The following is a 19,313-nucleotide window of genomic DNA, read 5'->3' as shown; positions in this document are numbered from 1 at the left end:
ATTTTTGAGGTAAAAAACCAAGGCTAAAAGAAGTCCTTTGTTCATTGAATAAGTACTTCGAAGAAAAAAAACAATCCAAGTATTTTCACTTTTTTTGCAAATTTTACAAGAATACCACAATGACTTGACAATTATAGTGAAAACAAAGAGCGTTTCTTTATCAATTGGGAGATTCGGAGGGAAAGACTTACACTCGTGTGTCACTATTTTATTGTTTAATCCTACAGGTTGCTTAAGAAAAGCTGTAAATTAAAACAAACAAACAAATCATTAGTTGTCATTGTACGTAGTGCAGCTCACTTGCCAAAAAGTTCCTACTAGATATGAGTTTGCACAAATCCACCTGCCGTGTAAACAAATCCAAATTTGTCTGTGAGATTCCAGATACACACCACATAAAGTCACGATTCATTCCTGTGTTGAGGTTAAGGCAGCCGACTCGTTGCTAAATTTGTTGCAATATTATCTGTCTCCCGAAATAATGCTGTTCCATGTTTTGCTTTCCACGCGCGAGAGGTAACCGACTCTCGAGAGAAGCGCTTATCAGGAAAGATGTGTCACTCGCACGTGTCAATCACTCACTCAGTGTATATCATATTTAAACGAAATAAAACCACGCAGGCCCTGACTGATTTAACACGTCCTTTTTCACATTCTGCTTCACGGGAAGTGCCTTTCCTGCAACACAGGCGCGCACCTGCAAGCCGAACCCTCCAAAGTTGAATGTAACATTGCGTGCTGGTATCGCCTCGGGAGTGTTTTGGAAGCTGGGTCGAATCAAGGACGTCAGTCTTTGTGGTCAGCTGTGTTGCCAGCGACGGAACTGTGACCTCTCATACTTGAGGCTTTGATCCGACAACGTAAATTGAAATAGCTGTATATGTGAAATAATGCAGTCATAAATTGTTCTTAAATTAAAGTTGAATTAAAGATATATTTTCTTAAATTAAAAAACGCGAACTTAATCTATTCTAACCAATCAGTGATTACAAAAAGCAGCACATGGTCTTAAAGTTTTCCAGCTTTATATTCTTCAGCCCATAAAAAGTCAAATTTGTTAAATGTTTCTATACAGCATGTAGTTTTTCTGCTACCCTTACACATTTTTGATGACTCACCGTTAAAGTTCTTGCTCTAGATTATTCAAATTTCTACCAATGATGCGCAGAACTACTTCGAAATTAAAGAGAAAAAACTTTAGATCAGAGAAAAAACAATTTTAGAGGATATCAGTAAGCCGAGAAGAAACATGGATGGTTAAGTGGTGAGGAATGAAGAAGATTAAAACGGCTTGAAACTGACAAACTTGAATGACCTGGGATGATTACTTCGAGCCAAAAGACTTTTGTCTCCAAGTCTTGCGGATGTTATCGCTAAAAGTTCTTCTATAGAAGTAGTAAAAAAGCATTAAAAATAAAACAAAACACAGGCAAGGCCGGAGCGGCTCAAGAAGCAAAGTTCACTTTTGAAAAAGTCTATTTCAAAATGTACACTTTTTTCTCTTCACAGCTAATAACAAGAATGCGCCCGTCTGGTGCTTTTGTCATCGTCGTAGGACTAGTTAAACAAGTGATACTACTGCCTATGAAGCGACCATCTAAAGAAAACTGCCGAACTCGCTTATTGCCAATGTCACATACTAGAAGATTATTGGAGCTGTCTACAAGCAAACCACGCGGCGTTTTAAACTGTCCATCTTGATTCCCTTGTTTGCCAAACTTGTATAAGAATGTTCCTGTTTGATCAAAAGCTTTGATGCAGTTGTTACTTGCATCAGATACGAGAAACATGTTTTTGTGAAGAATGCAACAGTTAGGATGATGGAGTTTCTCTGGGCCTTTGTCTCCAAATGTGAAAATAGACTCTCCTTCCTTTGACATCACCTGTATCCTACCATTGCCATACTCGGTTACAACAATTCGTTCTCCATCATTCACAGTAACGTCTCTTGGCCAGCCAAACTCTCCTTTTCCTCTGCCTTCTTGTCCAAAACTTTTCACAACAGTTCCTGTCTGAATATTAAGTCGTTGTATTCTGCAATTGCCCGAGTCTGCAATCAGGACTTCGTTTTCATTTAAAAACGAAATGCCATCAGGGCACTGAAATTGTCCTGTATTGCTACCCTTGCTTCCAATCGTTGTCAAACAGTTGCCATTTTTGTCAAAGAGATAAACACAGTGGCTAAAGTTATCTGTGGCAACTACCTGGCCTTCTGTATTCACAGCCATTCCATATAACCATTCCAGCGAGTCCCTTGGGGAGAGCTTTAACTTCAACCCACCGACCACAACAAGTTCACGTTCTTTTACCTGCACTGTCATGGGATAGGTCGGTAGTTTATCGCCATTAATCTTCACTACAATGCTGTAGGCCCCAGGTACTTTGGGTGTAAACTTCAGGCTAACATTTCCGTCGTTTTCCTCACCAACAGTCACGTTTGTCACATCTCTGGCGGGTTTTATTAGCAATTCGACTTGATCTTTGAGATCGACGTAAACACCCATCGCTCCTCCAGATGTCCCTGAGCACAATGTAAACTTTGCTTCTACACCAGCTTGAAAAGTTTGATCCAGTCCTTCTAGAGTTGATTTAGCTGCGATATCCGGCTTCTCGGAGACTTGAATATAACCCAGTTTAAAGTTGTCTTGCGATGCGGCGGTAAATTTGACAAATGTAGCCTGGTGATGTTTTGGAACTTCAACTCCACGAAGCTCTTCAAGTTTCTGCCTCGATTTGTTTTTGTCCTGTATGATATCCACAGTTGATCTTTGTACAAGATTCTCCCCAAGTTCAACTGCTTGGTTCATTTGTTTTACCAGAGATTCAAGTTCTTGTTTAGCTGAGTTAACTCGCTTTAGTCTCTTCCTACGTGTCATTTCTAAGGTCTCTAAAAGTTTCTTTTCTTGCTGTCGCGTCTTTGTGATCACGTGTTCAGTTGCCTCCGACACTTCTTGTTTAGCGATTGCGATAATCATTTCCACATCCTCTGATGTTTTCTCTAATTTTCTTAACTCTGCTCGAAACAAGTTTGCTTTTTCCTTGATGGTCTCGACAGTCGACAGGATCTTTTTCTTCTCTTCTTGCACTGCTTTTTCAAGCACGTCAAACGCATGGCCTCGGTGGTCTTCCGCAACGCAAATCGGACAAATATACACTTTACACGAGGAGCAGTAATATCGTACTCTTTCTTCCGTATGTTGCGAGCAAGTCTCCTGTTGTTTCCTCGGAATGGCATGGCGATCTTCCGCTTCAAGGACACCCAGCAGACTTTTATGAAAAAAGGCGTTAGGCAAAAGGTCGAAGCGATTTCCTTGCGGTAAATCGATTTCTACCTGACACTCGAGGCATCGGAATTTCCCTTGTCTCTGGCTCACTCTTGCATGTGTCTCTAAACACTCACAGCAAAATGTGTGAAGACATGATATAGTTTTGGGTTCGGTGTAGGTATCGAGACAAATGGAGCAGGTGAGTTGTTTCTTGAGGTTCTTCGCGATAGGATTCATGACGATCGCCTTAAACTGTAGTTAATTGATGTGTTATTAAGGCGACGAGCCCTGTGAAAACACTCATACGAATTCCGAGAAAAATCAGCACAAAGTCTATGACAGCTGACTTCCTCTAGCCAATTGCATTTCAGGACTTAGCTGGCCCTTTTGTAATGATAAAAATACGTTGTTGCCTGAGATGAAGCCTCGATTTTAGACAACTAAACTTAGCTTAATTAAAGTTGCTTGAAATAAAAGCAATTATAGACAGCTAGGAATTTGACTAGATGGGATTTGGAAAAACACAGCAAACGAGGTTTCGTGTACGAGATTTATTATAGAACGAAATTAAGTTATTCTAGTGGTTTGACATTGTCACGGACAACAGTTGTTTCAAGGGCCACTCTCACTCAGAAGTTTGTACAACTCAATCGTTTCACAGTAAGACTGCAAATCTTATGGTGAGATTGTTCTTCTCGAGGCTGTCGTCGATGGGCATTTGGAGGAGTGCGAGCAAGAAATGTTAAATTGCCTGAAGCTTATCAAAAGGATGGGCAGTGCGTAAAAATGTTTAAACAAACCGACTTTGTTTTAGATTCCTAGAAAACAGAACAAAGTCAGCCGTCAACTACTTTATTGCTTAGGCTGTCACTTCTTGGCTCCGTTGACGTCTATGAAGTTAGACTGTTCATCTATTGCGAAATGATTGAAGTGACTTTACAGTTGTCTTGCTAAGAGGCTTAAAATTTTTGAAAATCTGCCGTTGGATAAAGATGAAAGAATTCATGGATTTAAACTGAAGGGTAAACTTCGGTACCTCACAAGAGGGAAAGATTTAAATGAGAAACGTAAATATTCTAAAAAAGCACAAAACGTTCGTAACGGATTCATTTTACAAATCTTTTAGCCTTTATCACGGCAAAGCGGTTTCAGTTACAGTTACAGTTACAATCGGGAGGATCTAAGTACGAGATTAGGCCTTTATAGTTCTTTAAAATGTAATCAATGCCTCCTTCCCTTCTCCTCCCTTTCCTCGTGTTTTCTCAGTTATTCCGTCGTCAGTGGCAACCCCTTCTCGGGGGTCAAAGAAATTTGACTGACAACAACGTCATTAGCTGAGACCGACATAATAATTCACATTCCTCTGGCGAGACATTGGACTGTATTTCTCATCTATCTTATTAGGAGGTTGTCCTCGGTTTAGTCATTCCCTGAGATCTTTGAAAGCACAGATATCTAAACGCTTATGGTTTTGAGGACATCAGTGACTGAAGACAGAAAATAAATAGTTTTATTTTGAAAAACCTTGAAGCTGCTTTTTACGACTATATATAGATTTCCGAGAAAACAGAGTGAAATCTGTCATGACTTGACTGATCAAATTCAATAGGTTAGTTGACCTCTTCAGTTTGTTACTTACAACTGCTTATCTGTCGCCGTGAAACTTATTTTTTAAACATATTCCTTTCAATATCCTGGAATTTGATTGACTGTCGAATCATTAAGGCTCTTAAAGCGAGATACAATTTGTAGAACTGGGAAGCAACAAGTGAATCGAAGGTTAAAGAAATAACAGACGATACTTCAATTTACTCGTAACAGTTGACGATGCAAATCATACTTAATAGTTTTAATCTTAATGGACAGAGTTATCATCGAAACGTAACGCCGTCACTATAATAAAATCGACAATTGCTAATCGAGGTGAGATGATTAAACATGAACGGACAGTTTGAATTATTTCTTATTTGTTGTAAGTGCTGTAGCTTTTATTATTGAATAGAGTATGTTGTTCAACAACATCAGTAATCGTGAGGGAATGAGAGTATTTTGTATCTTCAGGTCATGCAGCAAGGCACGCGAGCTAATTTATGCAAATAAGCCACTTGTCGCTTGTTTATTTCCTTTCCCGTTTCGCTCGCACTTTTTTCGCGAGAAATCGGGGAGAGGGGGAGAGGAGGGGAGGGGTATGGAGCGAGTGGAGAGGTAAAAACGAACTACGAACTCTTTAAATTTTCTTGCGCTGGATCTTTATCTCAACAAAAAAAAATGTCCACTGATATATTCATATTAATTATGGATACTTCCCATTTGTCTAAACTGACTAGAAGTTTCTCTGTAGAGATAGGTCCGCAATAGTAATTCATGTTTATTTGCTAACGCAGACAAATTATCTGATCACCAAATAAAGCACTAAGATGGGATAATTTATTTTCCATGGTGTTAACTGTCCATTCAGCACTGCACTTTTGTTAATTTGTTCCATTTAGTTTTACACAAAAGATTCAGTTAATGAACAATGTGTCTGCATATCTAATAGTTTGGTGGAAGAAATGGGAGGGAAGTTCATTAATTTGTCTATTAAACATTTTATCATCATTTTTTATTCATCTATTTATTCATTTATTTATTTATTGCTTTAACTTTGAGTCATTTTTTTCTTTAGTAAAGGCAAATATAGAAGAAATGGAAAAAGCACTACATTTATTCCTTTAAACTTTTCATTTCTTTCTCCAAAATTATTTCTTACGATGAAAGAAGTGGTAGAAAGAACAATAATGTAAAAATTTCTGGTCATGTGATTCCGGCGAAGAGTTATCCATCAAACCATTGTGGCAGGACTAAGAAAAGCTTCTTAGGTCTGCAATACGTGCAAGAGCTGGGATTGTTGTGGGACATGCGATTCACAACGTTTAAAAACCAAGCTTGTACACTTGCTTCTTCCACGGGATTAGTGTCGAGTTCGCTGGGCAATCAGGGACATGTACTGAGAAATCTTTATGCGAGTTTACATGAGAATGAAATCACTGCAGTTTAGCCGATTACGGGTATGAAAACTTTTAAATAGTGCAGAATTATATGTTCAAATCTGTGAGGATAAATCTTAAGAGGCTAGTAACTCTTCCCTACCACAGCTTATCCCTGTTTTTGTCGCATGAAGAAGTATGGGGTTTTGTTACCTCAGCTCCGGTTTCATGATAGCCAACTATAATTAGACTATAGATGATCTCGACGTAACCTATTTTTATTTTACAGGGAAACCAAGGCACTGATGATTTTGCAATGTTTGAAATGATGTTTCCCAACGATTTTTTCAATTAATTTTGTTTCAAAATGTAATTTATATCTAATACTGGAAGCTATTTTCTTATCATTTACGACAACAAACTGGAAATAACTGTTAAGCCTCATTTATTCAATGCATTTCTAATATGACTCGCCTTATTTTATAGAAAACAACTTAAGACTGTTTTCAAAACAGTTTAGAGCTAACACTTAAGCTTAGTTAGAAAATCAGTTATCCCCTCTAATTATGACGTAATTACGCAACAGATGCCCATTTTTTAAAAACCGTCAGTTGTTACCTTACTTCTCGTGCTTGTTGATTACTTCTACATGTGAAATTGTGCAATCAGAAATTGTTCTTGAATTAAAGCCTAATTTAACATAGGTTTTCTTTGATTGAAAACTCCAGCCTTAAGTAATCCTGACCAATCAATGATTGCAAAAGGTAGCACATGGTCTTAACGTTTTCCAGCTACATCTTCTCAGCTTATGAGAAAAAACGTCGAGTTTGTCAAATGTTTCCGTACAGCATGTAGTTTTTTTGTTACACTAGGTAATTTTGAGAACTCTCTGTCAAATTTCTTGGTCTAGACTATTCAAATCGCTACCAAAAAGTAGCGATTTGAAAAAGCCTATTTCAAAATGTACACCTTTTTTTCAAGACTGCTAGAAGCAAGAATACGCCCATCTGATGCTCTTTTTATCACCGAAGGCTCATTTAAACGAGTGATACTTTTGCTTATGAAGCGATCATCTAAAGAAAGCTGTTGAACTCGGTTATTGCCAGAGTCACATACTAAAAGATTATTGGAGCTGACTACAAACAAACCATACAGCGTTTTAAATTCTCCATCTTGATAATCTTCTTTGCCAAACTTGTATAGGAATATTCCTAAATGATCAAAAGCTTTCATACAGTGTGGTTACCTCCTTTCTCTGGGCCTTTGTCTCCAAATGTAAAAATACACTCTCCCTCCTTTGACATCAACTATATTCTTTTATTGCCCCACTCGGTTACAACAATTATCATCCGCAGTAGCGTCTACTGGATAACCTAGCTCTCCTTTTTTTCTTCCTTATTTACCAAAACTTTTCACTACAATTCCTGCCTGAATATTAAGTCTTTGTATTCTATTACTGCAGTAATTTACAATTAGGACTTCGTTGTCATTTAAAAACGAAATGCCATCGGGGTACTGAAATTGTTCTGTATTGCCACCCTTGCCTCCAGTTTTTTAAAAAAGTTACCATTTTTTGTCAAAAACATAAAGAAAGTGGCCTAAGTTATCTGTCACAACTATCTGGCCTTCTGTACTCACAGCAATTCTAGGGAACAGTTGAGGTGTGTCCCATGGAAAGAGCTTTAGCTTCAATTCACCGACCACAACAAGTTCACGTTCTTTTACCTTTATAGTCATGGGACAGGTCGGTAGTTTATCGCCATTAATCTTCACTTCAATGCTGTAGACCCCAGGTACATTGGGAGTGAAGTTCAGCCTAACATTTCCGTCATATTCCTTATCAACAGTCACGTTTGTCACATGTTTGGCGGGTGTTACGAGGAATTCGACTTGATCCTCAGCGTAGTCACTCATCTCTCCTTCAGATGTCCGTGGGCATAACGTAAACTTTGCTTATACCCCAATCTGAAAAGTTTGATCCAGTCCTTCTAGACTTGATTTGGCTGCGATTGTCGGCTTCTCGGAGACTTGTATAGAACCTTGTTTAAAGTTGTGTTGCAATGCGGCGGTAAATTTGATAAATGTAGTCTTGCAATGTTTTGGAACTTCGACTCCACGAAGCTCTTCAAGTTTCAATTTGTTTTTGTTGTGTATGATATCCACAGATGATCTTCTCTGCACCAGATTCTCCGCAAATTCAGCTGTTTGGTTAATTTTATTCATCAGATATTCCATTTCTTGTTTAGCCGAGTCGACTCGCTCTATTGTCTTCCTACGCGTCATTCTTAAGACTCTAAGAGTTGTTTTCTTGTTGTCGCGTCATTGTGATCACGTGTTCAGTTGCCTCCGACACTTCTTGTTTAGCGATTGCGATAAACAATTCCACATCCATTGAAGTTTTCTCTAATTATTTCAACTCTGCTCCAAACAAGTTTGCCCTTTCCTTGATGGTCTCGACAGCCGATAAGATGTTTTTCTTCTCCTCTTGCACTGCTTTTTCAAGCACATCAAATGCATGGCCTCGGTGGTCTTCAATGACGCAAATTGGAAAAATACACGCCTCACACGAGGAGCAGTAATATTGTACTCTTTCTTTCGAATGTTGCGAGCAAGTGTCCTGTTGTTGCCTTGGAATGGCATCGCGATCTTCCGCTTCAAGGAGCCCTAACAGACTTTAGTGAAAAAAGCTGTTCGGCAAACGATCGAAGCGATTTTCTTTCAGGTTAATCTATTTCTGCCTGACAACCGGGGCATCGGAATTTACCTTGTTTCTGGTTCACTCTTGTGTGAAAACATGATATAGCTTTGGGCTCAGTTTAGGTATCGAGAAAAATCGAGCAAGTAACTTGTTTCTTGAGATACGTAAAGAGAGGATTCATAACGATCGTCTTAAACTGTAAGAAACGTATTCATGATTCAAGCCCTGTCAAAACACCCATACGAAATCAGAGATATTTCTTTGTTTCCGAGAAAACAACACAGTCACAACAGACGTCTTTTGGCCAATCAAATACGAGGGCTTAGCTAACCTTTCCTTGGGACGTAATGATGAACAGACTTTGTTGTCTGAGGTATAACCTCCATTCTAAGACAGTCGTTAAATGGGTAACTTAAGGTGCTTTCAGATAAAAGCGATTAAAACCATAAATGTAACAAAGTGTGATTTTATAATAAATTAAATTGATCGTATAATTAAAATGAAATGTCGAATCAACCTTCGCCCAAATGTTCATGAGTTAAGGGGAAAAAGCAATGGCACTGGTCCAGTATGTAGGACAATTTTTTGTTTCCCTAATTATTTGTTTTTTTCGTTGTTGTTGCTCAGTTGAGCTCGAGAGTAATTAGCCTACGCGTGGCCGTACCCTCCCCCCGCCAAGGTGAAACGGAGGCTTCCGTTTTACCATGGGGGAGGGGGGGAAGGGTACGGCTACACGAAGGTTAGAGAGTAACAAAGGATTGTGTCGAGTGAGTTTATCCGTGGGGATCTGTTGGCAATAGAAGTTACTGATGTTTCATAACCTGAGTGCAGGTCCAGATGATCCGTTGAAGAGTTGTTTGTCTCTCGAAAGGTAACTTGCGATCAATTATTTTCAGTTTTCCTTGTTATACTCTCCGCCACTCGGTCGCAGCTTCCAACGTTCATGTTACGCTTCTTAGAAAAATAAAGAAAACCCGCCGATCGCTGGTTAAACTATAGAATATTTGATAGAACGAAACCCAAAATCAGACTAACAACATTTGATTGGCAAACAACTCGTCTATTTACTCAAAGGATAACTTCTGCGTAGGATAAAGGAACGTCTGTCACTTTCACGGACAATATTGTGCTGAGATTTTCCTTTAAGTTCTCAGACTATTATCGGTGCGCATTTCGAGGAAGAAATTTTGCATGTAACTCCACATAAGGATGGATAATACTTACAAACAATTTAAACACTTGGCCTTTGTTTCAAATTCCTAGAAAACAAGACAATGTTCATTTAATTGGATCTTTTTCTGGCCTATCACGTTCCTTGGCTCAGTTGATGTAGTTGTAACGGTAGACTTTTATCTGCATGCTGTTTTTTACTGTGGTGATTAATAGCTGTCGGACAGCTTTTTTTTTAGAAATTGTTAGTACCTCGTTTGAGTGTTGTTGTTAATGGCGGATCAAGAAGTCATGGATTTCTGAAGGGAAAGCTTCGGGGCCCTATGGGTGGAAAAAATTTAGATGAGGAACGACAATTTGTTTTTTGCTTTCTTGTGGCGAGACATTCGACTATCTTTCCCATCTATATTATAAGGAGTCTGTCTTGGATTAGTCATTCCCAGAGAACTTTTAAAGTGCAGACAAGACGCTAATGTTTTTGAGGAAATCGTTCAGATACGGTAAATAGAAAATGAATTATTTTCTTTTAAAAAACTCGAAAGCTGTTTTTAAAGACTATTTCTATTTTTTAACATATGCTTTTCAATATCCTAGAATTTGTTTAATTGTCGAATCATTAAATGGTTATATGAAAAACTCATCACAGTTTTATGCATCCGACGTTCATCTCAACAAACAAAAATTGCCAGGGGTATATTCCTTTCAACCAAAAGAGGATCATCCTCTCTTGTCTTAATCAAGAGAAGCCTGGCAGACATAGTTTAATGCTACTCTGGTTTAAAGATTTAATGAATCTAACCGAAGAAGTTACCATTCATATACCAAATGTTTCGACACTCCTGTCTAGTACCTTCATCAAATGGCAAATGGCTAGACAAAAACCTTCCTCCGTAACTGCCATAAACCAGTTACAACCAGTAACACTCTTGATGAAAGGGAGCCAGCGACTGGTTTTGCTGTTATTCCTTACATTCAAGGTGTTGCAGAACCCATCAAGAGAATTTTGAATAGCCACAACGTTAAAGTTGCTCAAAAAACCTTTTCAGACTTTGTGGCATATTTTCGCTAAACTTAAGGATCCTGTCAAGAAAGAACAACGAACCGACGCCATTTATGTTATTCCTTGCAATGACTGTGACAACGAATACATCGGACAGACCAACGTCAGTTTGGTATACGTATGAAAGAGCATCAAAAAGCGGTTTTCTTTCGCAAAAAGGAAGATTCAGCTTTATCGGAGTACACATGCCTAACTGACCATACAATTGGGTGGGATAATTCCAAAATTATCACCTCTAATCTGCGTTACCACCAGCGCCTTTGTTTGGAGGCTTAGCATGTTAACTCCGCCCACGCTCCTTTAAATCGTGACGATGGCGGCTTGCTTCTTGACGCCTATTTACTCCTCGTCAGAAAAAAAGGCAGCTAATTAGTGATCATATAAAAGGACCTCTTGTTGCAGCGTTTAGATCACCCTTGATGAAGGCACTAGACGGGAGTGCCGAAACGTTGGGTCTATGAATTGTAACTTCTTCGGTTACATTTATTAAATCTGTAAACCAGAGTAGCACCAAACCATGTCTAATTGTCCACCTGGTTGCCGTGTGAACTTTAATATATTAAAAACAAGACTATTTGTCCAAACTGACCCAGAGATTTCCTGCAGAAATAGGTCCGCAATAGTAATTCATGTATATTTGTAAACGGAGACAAATTATGTGAGCATCAAATGAAGCAGGCAAAAAGTGAATTATTTGCGGTGATTTCTGATTTTCCATCGTGTTAATCGTTCAATAAGCACTTAAATTAGTTTGTCCCATATAGTTTTGTACAAATGATTTAATTACTGAACAATGCACCTACGTTGCTGATGGTTTAGTTGCAGAATTGGGACGACAATTATTTCCAATCAAGTTTTATTTATTTGTTTACTTGACAGATTTTTTATTTGTTGACGAATTTATTTGTTTATTTTCTATTGGTTTATCGTTATGTCTTTTCCTCACTAGGAAGGGTAAATTTTACTACGAGAAGAAAATAACTGCGACGTTTCCTCTCTGAAACTTCTCTTTCCAAAATTTGCAGCTGTGATGAATGTACGTTTTACTGAAATAAAAGTATAATGTTTACGGCCAGGACTTCCATCAAATCTCGACCCATTGAAGAATAGACCTTAGGTTTAATTTGGTTTTTCCAGTGTAGATCATGTGATAATACGCAAGAGAACTGTTTCTTTCAAGTTTCGTCTTATACACATGCATATGTGCTACGCATAATTTGCAAAAGATAAAGGCTACAAAACATACTCGCCTAAGGGGCCCCTTGTAGCGAGATTTATTGCAATCTTAAAAGATTCAAGGGTTTATGTGATCAAAAATCTTTTAGCGAGTTTATATAGGAACAAGCTTTTGCAATTTTGGTGATTACGGGTTTTGATACATTTGAATAAAAAAGAAAAATGTGTTCAAGTCTGCAAGGGTTAAAAATTATGAAGCTAGTGACTCTTCACTATACCAAAGCTTATCCCAGTTTTTGTCGCATGAGGAGAAAAGGGGTAAGAGTTTTATTGCCTCAGCTTCGGTTTCCTGATAGCCAATTATCTGAAATAACTATCTCGAAATTTTATTTATATTTAAAACTGGAAGTCACTTTCTAATCATTCATAACAACAAACTGGAAATAACTTTTAAGCCTCATTTATTCAATGCATTCCTAGTTTTTCACGCCTTATGATATAGAACCAAATCTAGCAGTATTTTTCAAAATGGTTTAGAGCTAATACTTAAGCTTAGTTAGAAAATCAGTAACCACCACTAATTATGACGTAATTACCCAGTAGATGACCATTTTTAAAAACAGTTGTCACCTTACCTCTTGCGCTTCTTGACTACTTATACATGTGAAATTTTGCAGTCATAAATCGTTCTTGAATTAAAACTTAATTAAAGATATATTTTCTTAAAAAAAGCTTGAAACTGACGGAACTTGAAAGACCTGGGCTAACTTCGAGTCAAAAGGTTTTTGTCTCCAAGTGGAATTGTAAGTCTTGCGGATATTATAGCTGAGAGTTCTTCCAGACAAGGCTATCTTTAAAATAAGGAAAGTAGAATGAGGAATGAGGAGTGAGGAATGAGGAGTGAGGAATGAGGAATGAGGAATGAGGAATGGGGAATGAAGAATGAGGAATGAGGAATGAGGAATGAGGAATGAGGAATGAGGAATGAGGAATGAGGAATGAGGAATGGGGAATGGAAATGGAGAATGGGGAATGGGGAATGGGGAACGAGGAACGAGGAACGAGGAACGAGGAACGAAGAACGAAGAATGAAGAATGAGGAATGAGGAATGAGGAATGAGGAATGAGGAATGAAGAATAAAGAATGTGGAATGAGGAATGAGGAATGAGGAATGGGGAATGAGGAATGATGAATGAAGAATGATGAAATGAGGAATGAGGAATGAAGAATGAGGAATGAGGAATGAAGAATGAGGAATGAGGAATGAGGAATGAGGAATGAGGAATGAGGAATGATGAATGAAGAATGATGAAATGAGGAATGAGGAATGAAGAATGAGGAATGAGGAATGAAGAATGAGGAATGAGGAATGGGGAATGAGGAATGAGGAATGAGGAATGAGGAATGATGAATGAAGAATGATGAAATGAGGAATGAGGAATGAGGAATGAAGAATGAGGAATGAGGAATGAGGAATGAGGAATGAAAAATGAGGAATGAGGAATGAGAAATGAGAAATGAGAAATGAGGAATGAGGAATGAGGAATGAGGAATGAGGAATGGAAAATGAGGAATGAGGAATGAGGAATGAGGAATGAACAATGGGGAATGGGAAATGGGGAATGGGGAATGGAGAATAAGGAATGGGGAATGAGGATGGCGAATGAAGAATGAGGAATGAGGAATGAGGAATGGAGAATGGAGAATGAGGAATGAGGAATGAGGAATGAGGAATGCCTACAAACAGGGCCTACAAGGCATACAAGGCATACAAGGCATACAAGGCACACAAGGCATACAAGGCATACAAGGCATACAAGGCACACAAGGCGCACAAGGCATACAAGGCATACAAGGCATACAAGGCATACAAGGCATACAAGGCATACAAGGCATACAAGGCAAACAAGACATACAAGGCGTACAAGGCGTATAAGGCGTACGAGGCGTACAAAGAATACAAGGCGTACAAGGCATGCAAGGCGTACAAGGCGTACCAGGCATACAAGGCATACAAGGTATACAAGGCATTCAAGGCTTTCATAGCTTTCAAGCGATCGCGACTCAATCCGTTTCAAATTTACCGCTCAACAACATCTTTTAGTGTGGATTAACCGCGAACAATACGACTTGTGTATGCGTCTGCTCAGGTTAATTAAGGCCTGGGTCACCCTGCCTTTAACCCATATTTTTTACAAAATTGAGAATAACTTAGCCATTTTGCGAGGGATTTTTCTCATACTTGGCAGAAATGTGTATCACTACCATCTCTCTCGGACTGAATTGTGGTAGCGTAATATGTTACTCTCAACAGCCAAAAACAGTTAATTTAGGCGCCAAATTCGTCGGCTGCTTTCTTGAGCAAATTCCCAGCACTAAACACAAGGCAAATCAAAATGCAGTCATCGCTATGAATATTTGAGACATTTTTCATTGTTTTCCCACTTGGAATGGCTGCCAAAAAAAAGAGAGATGTGCTAGGCAGATTAAATCAAGTTTTGTCTCTGCGAAACTGCTTCCTCTATCATGGTTTTCGCCCGAAAACATCCTAGCCTTTACCTGGTTCCAACCGCTGTCAATGAAAGTATTCCTACAGGTTCCTATTTATTTGGAAAAAAGACAAATTAAAACTGTTTAAGAGGTAGGAATTTTGAAAACTCGCAGTCACGTATTCAACTTAGTGTCTGCCATTTTGACACGCGAGTGTTCAGTAGCAATTAAACTTAGCTAACAACTGCTTTGGGGGATTACTTTTGTAAGTAAATTCATCTGTTTCTTGGAGAAATTGTTTCCAAAGCATTCAAAAGCCTAAATTTTGATAGACACTATAAGTATACACATCATGATATGATAAAGGATTTATCAAGCTAAATTTAATTTCAAAATTGAATGGTATATCCACAATGAAACTTTTTTCTATGCATTTGTTACAAAAAGTAGTACTTTTTTCTATGCATAAGTCACAAACATTGTAAAACGCTATTGAGCTCTAGAAATGAGCGCTATATTATAAATTCATGTTGCATTGTATTTGCAGTGAAGTCGATGAACATGTTAAGAGCGGTGTTTAGAAGTCTTCGTAGGTTCAAAATGGTTCTCTTTGGCTTTAAGATAGCGATATCATGCCATTTTTTGAGGAAATGAAGATAGCAAAGAAAATTTTATTACCTTCTTTTGATGTCTTCCTCTAAATTGTCGGATTCACCATCGAAGATGGGAAAACCCAATGCAAAGCCGACACTTCAAAATGGCGGATGCCGTTCACGAACTACGCGATCTTGATTCCAAGTAACTATGGTTACTCGCGCAGTCCACGCGAATTCCGCGAACCTTGCTGGGGGGGCACTGGAGGCGAAAATCATTTTTGACCCAGGCCTTAATTAACCTGAGTGTGAGTATTTTGAGCGTTTGCGCCATAATGCTCCAGGTGATCGTAATCCAAACACGTTGAAATACAAAACGACTGACTAAAGAGTTTTATAAGCAAAAATCTCGTGGTTCATCATGTGACCCGGCCCTGTCCGTTCATGACAACGTCAATCATCATCAAGATAACACGCGTGATCAGCATGTGAACACCTCATTGGATCACAGTTAGTTGTCATGGTGTTGAGGGTCCAATGACCACTGGGTACTATTGCGCAATTTTTCCATTATGTGGTAGAGGAGTGGCTATTCTTATTATTAAACACGTTCAACCTTATTATTTGACAAAATTACAGGTGAGAGTAACATTTCATCGATACATCATAAAAGGAATAGTTGCCCAAATCAATGAACGATGTTACTTTTATTGTTTTATTTTTGTCTAATTCTGTTTTTACAAGAATTCCGACATTTTACAAACTGTTAGTACGAGCCAAAAACCCCAGTGGAACCATAAATTTCAAAATTATACAGAATGCCACTGAGGCAAGAAAATGCTTGAGTGGTATTTTTTGCACTTAAACTCAGAGGTTTTGCCCCACACATTTGTTTTAAGGGGTTATATCCTCCTTGCCAAGTCTATGTTGCATTATTAAGGGATGGAAAATTTCTATTGTTTGTTGTAAAATATGAAGACTGAACTAGTCAAAACGAAGAATATTTTGTGAATGCATCCAAAGCAGAAATGTTATGAGTGTCTTTCCTTAATTTTGCACGCCGAAAAATTCCCTCCATACTTTAACAACTGCAGCACGGAGATCAGGTAGACGCCAACAATACAAAAGAGGATTTATAGCTGAGTTAAAAAATATCAGGGTATCCGCCAAGATCCAAGCTGTCTTCTTGTATGTGTTAGTATCTGTAAGTGTTAATGAGATAAACCTTGGTAGATAACAAGTAACAGTACAGATATAAAATACAAACGTGCTCAGAGCGCTTCCGATCAACTTTTTCTGACTAGAGAGTTGCCCGACTGAAAGCTGTTGATTACCAGGTTCTCGATGTTGAATCTGTGAACGATGCTTAAGAACAATCTGATAAATTCTAACGTAAAAATTAGCCGAGGTTATCAGATACGCACTGATTAAAATGGTCAAAGCGGCAATGTAGATTGAAGAGTCCCAAAATATCAAACACGATAGAAGAAAAGTTGCAATCCATATGGTCAATAACGCAGATGTAGCACGAAACGACGTCATCAATGCGTTGTATCGTAAGTGATAATGGAGGGCCAAGAATCGATCAAGGCTAATGGCGGCCATTGTGCCGAGCGATACCCCACATGCAGCAAACGCCATCAGGGCTGTAAGAATTTGAAGGAAATATACATCTATTAGAGATTTGGCGATGTAAACTGGCTGAACTATTAAACCGACCAGAAGATCAGAAACAGCCAAACTAAAAAGAAACATTGTGGAAGGAGACCGAAGTGATGATGTCTTCCATATGGCGATGGAGACCAAACAGTTCCCTAGAATGGAGACAAGCATCATGATCCCGTTTATAATGCAGTTTATGGCTACAATATTTCCATATGATGATGCATTTGCTTGAAATTTGACTCTGATATCAGCTGAATTCCCAGTGGAACTCAAGTTTCCGTTGTACATCTTCGACGACGCTGCTTTAGTCTTTTAGCGGAAACATTGACTATCTGGATTCCTCGAGAGCTTAAACTACCACTGAAAAATAGACAAGGTGCCTCACTGAATAGAACTTGGTCGGTAAATTTGTCATTTTCAATTAAGTCGCCTTTTAGAAGTTAAGTTCATAAATTTGTAATGAGCAAAATACTCATTAACTTATGACTAGGATGATCAAAGGCACCCGTACCTCAATGAAAATGTTATATTTCTCAAAGTCCTAATACCTGTAACGACTTCCTTTCCTGAATGGTTTTTCCTTTACATTAACGTGGGAATGGAGAATGAAAAGATGATAATTTTTGCCTTTAATTTGTCGGCTTTTTTTGTGTGTTCGCTCTTTCCAATTCAAAATATTCACATACAAATTTTTGGACTTGTGGGTGTCCATTTGCAAAACAATTATACGCAAGACGCGAATGGCAATCTCATTCTCAATCTTAATCAAGCAAACGTCCCTTGCGTTTTTTTCCATGAGATACGGTGTTCATGATGATATTTTCGTAATTAGTAAACCCCTATTTTGTATTTTACATCTAACTCCGTGCTACTGCTATTAAAGTTTTTAGCATAACAAAAGTGAATACAGTGAATATTGTTAAAGTACCTTACTTATGAAAATTGGGCTAAAACGTCATTTTCATCTGTCTAAAATTTAAGTAAGGCCACCGTGTAACAGCTTGAGAAAATCGAAGGAGAGAAGGAAAATGCGTTTCCTTTACAAGGGTAAATTTGCAATATACCTTGGTCGTTCACAAATTCAAGCTTCGCCACCTGCGTCTCAATGTGTTAAGTGTTTAATATCACAAATGCGAATATAAGCTTTCATGTTAGAAGCATCAAAAATTTACCTAAGGCCTAAGAGGAAAAATAAAAGACATGATGCAAAGAAGCAAAAACTCTAAAGTAAAATAGAAGATAGAAAACGCAGTTGAACAGGTGCTGTACCTTCGTTCGCAGATTTATCCGTCAGAAAAAAAAAACCTTTCAGACTTTAACTAATTGAAATAATTCTCCGAAATGATGATTGGATAAAGATATGGTTAAAAGCGAAAAGTTGACAAAAGACGAATATGCCTTTCGAATTCAATATCACTACTTCCTTTTGTATGGCTTTGAAAGTAAAACTGCATCATCATTATGCAATGATCAATGTGGTTTAACAGGAACTGAATTTCGAATCAAGTTTTCAGATCCTGAGCATCGACGAGTTGTGGGTAGAATTTGGGTCTTCTTTTAATCATCTTTACCAAAAGACCACAATATCTTGTGAGCCTGTCTAAGATGTCCATCTTATCGTGTAACATCATAGAGAAACCTTCGTATATTGTTGTATCGTATACACGGAGACACAGCGAGGCCTGTCCAAATTACGTTTTTTTAAAAAAAAACCTAATTTGGAATAAGAATCTTCCGGGAAGGCTAATAAATTCTTCGAAACTATATAAGCAAATTTCGTGTAAATTACTCGATTTCTACATAATTTTAGTCAAAATTTTTCTTTGGATGAGTATGTCTGCTGAGATGTCATTCAATGTTTTTTTTTTCGAAGATAAAGACATTCAGAATTTGATTGTTCAATGAGACTGTTATTAAGCCTTTTTTTTTACTTAACGCCACTTAACAAAATTTGAAGCGACTAGGAATGGTGCCCTTCAAATTTTAAAATAACTCTGTTTTTATTTTCCCATGAATTTGGTTTGTATTGCTTTGCATGATCCGAACGGCTTGTCTCTTTCTGACATGCGCAGTGATGAGTAACTCTGGTTTCGAGAGTGATTCGGTTGTCACTTTTATGATATCATCTAAGGGCTCTATTTCCGTTTCAATTTTACCAAAAATTTGTTCTCTTTTGAAAGTAATACTGATTTACATGAACAGACTTTACTTTCTGATTATTTCTGTTC

At 38.1% G+C, this 19,313-nt stretch overlaps 2 protein-coding genes and 1 pseudogene across 2 annotated transcripts; all 3 read right to left on the bottom strand.

Moving 5' to 3' along the window:
- Nucleotides 1–1,463: 1,463 nt before the first annotated feature.
- On the bottom strand, nucleotides 1,464–3,574 carry LOC113678078 (E3 ubiquitin-protein ligase TRIM45-like). The gene has a single exon (XM_027194946.2). It carries the CDS (start codon nucleotides 3,501–3,503, stop codon nucleotides 1,476–1,478), a length of 2,028 nt encoding a protein of 675 aa, XP_027050747.2. The 5' UTR covers nucleotides 3,504–3,574; the 3' UTR covers nucleotides 1,464–1,475.
- A 3,093-nt stretch (nucleotides 3,575–6,667) lies between these two features.
- On the bottom strand, nucleotides 6,668–9,111 carry LOC113678074 (E3 ubiquitin-protein ligase TRIM71-like; annotated as a pseudogene).
- A 6,990-nt stretch (nucleotides 9,112–16,101) lies between these two features.
- On the bottom strand, nucleotides 16,102–17,489 carry LOC113683769 (melanocyte-stimulating hormone receptor-like). Its single transcript, XM_089193581.1, has one exon. It carries the CDS (start codon nucleotides 17,371–17,373, stop codon nucleotides 16,468–16,470), a length of 906 nt encoding a protein of 301 aa, XP_089049707.1. The 5' UTR covers nucleotides 17,374–17,489; the 3' UTR covers nucleotides 16,102–16,467.
- Nucleotides 17,490–19,313: the final 1,824 nt, after the last annotated feature.

Source organism: Pocillopora damicornis, chromosome 14 (genome assembly GCF_964200805.1).
Source record: "Pocillopora damicornis chromosome 14, jaPocDami1.2, whole genome shotgun sequence".
NCBI lineage: Eukaryota > Metazoa > Cnidaria > Anthozoa > Scleractinia > Pocilloporidae > Pocillopora > Pocillopora damicornis.
The sequence above is the reverse complement of the archived record's forward strand: the minus strand, read 5'-3'. Positions and strand labels throughout refer to the sequence as shown.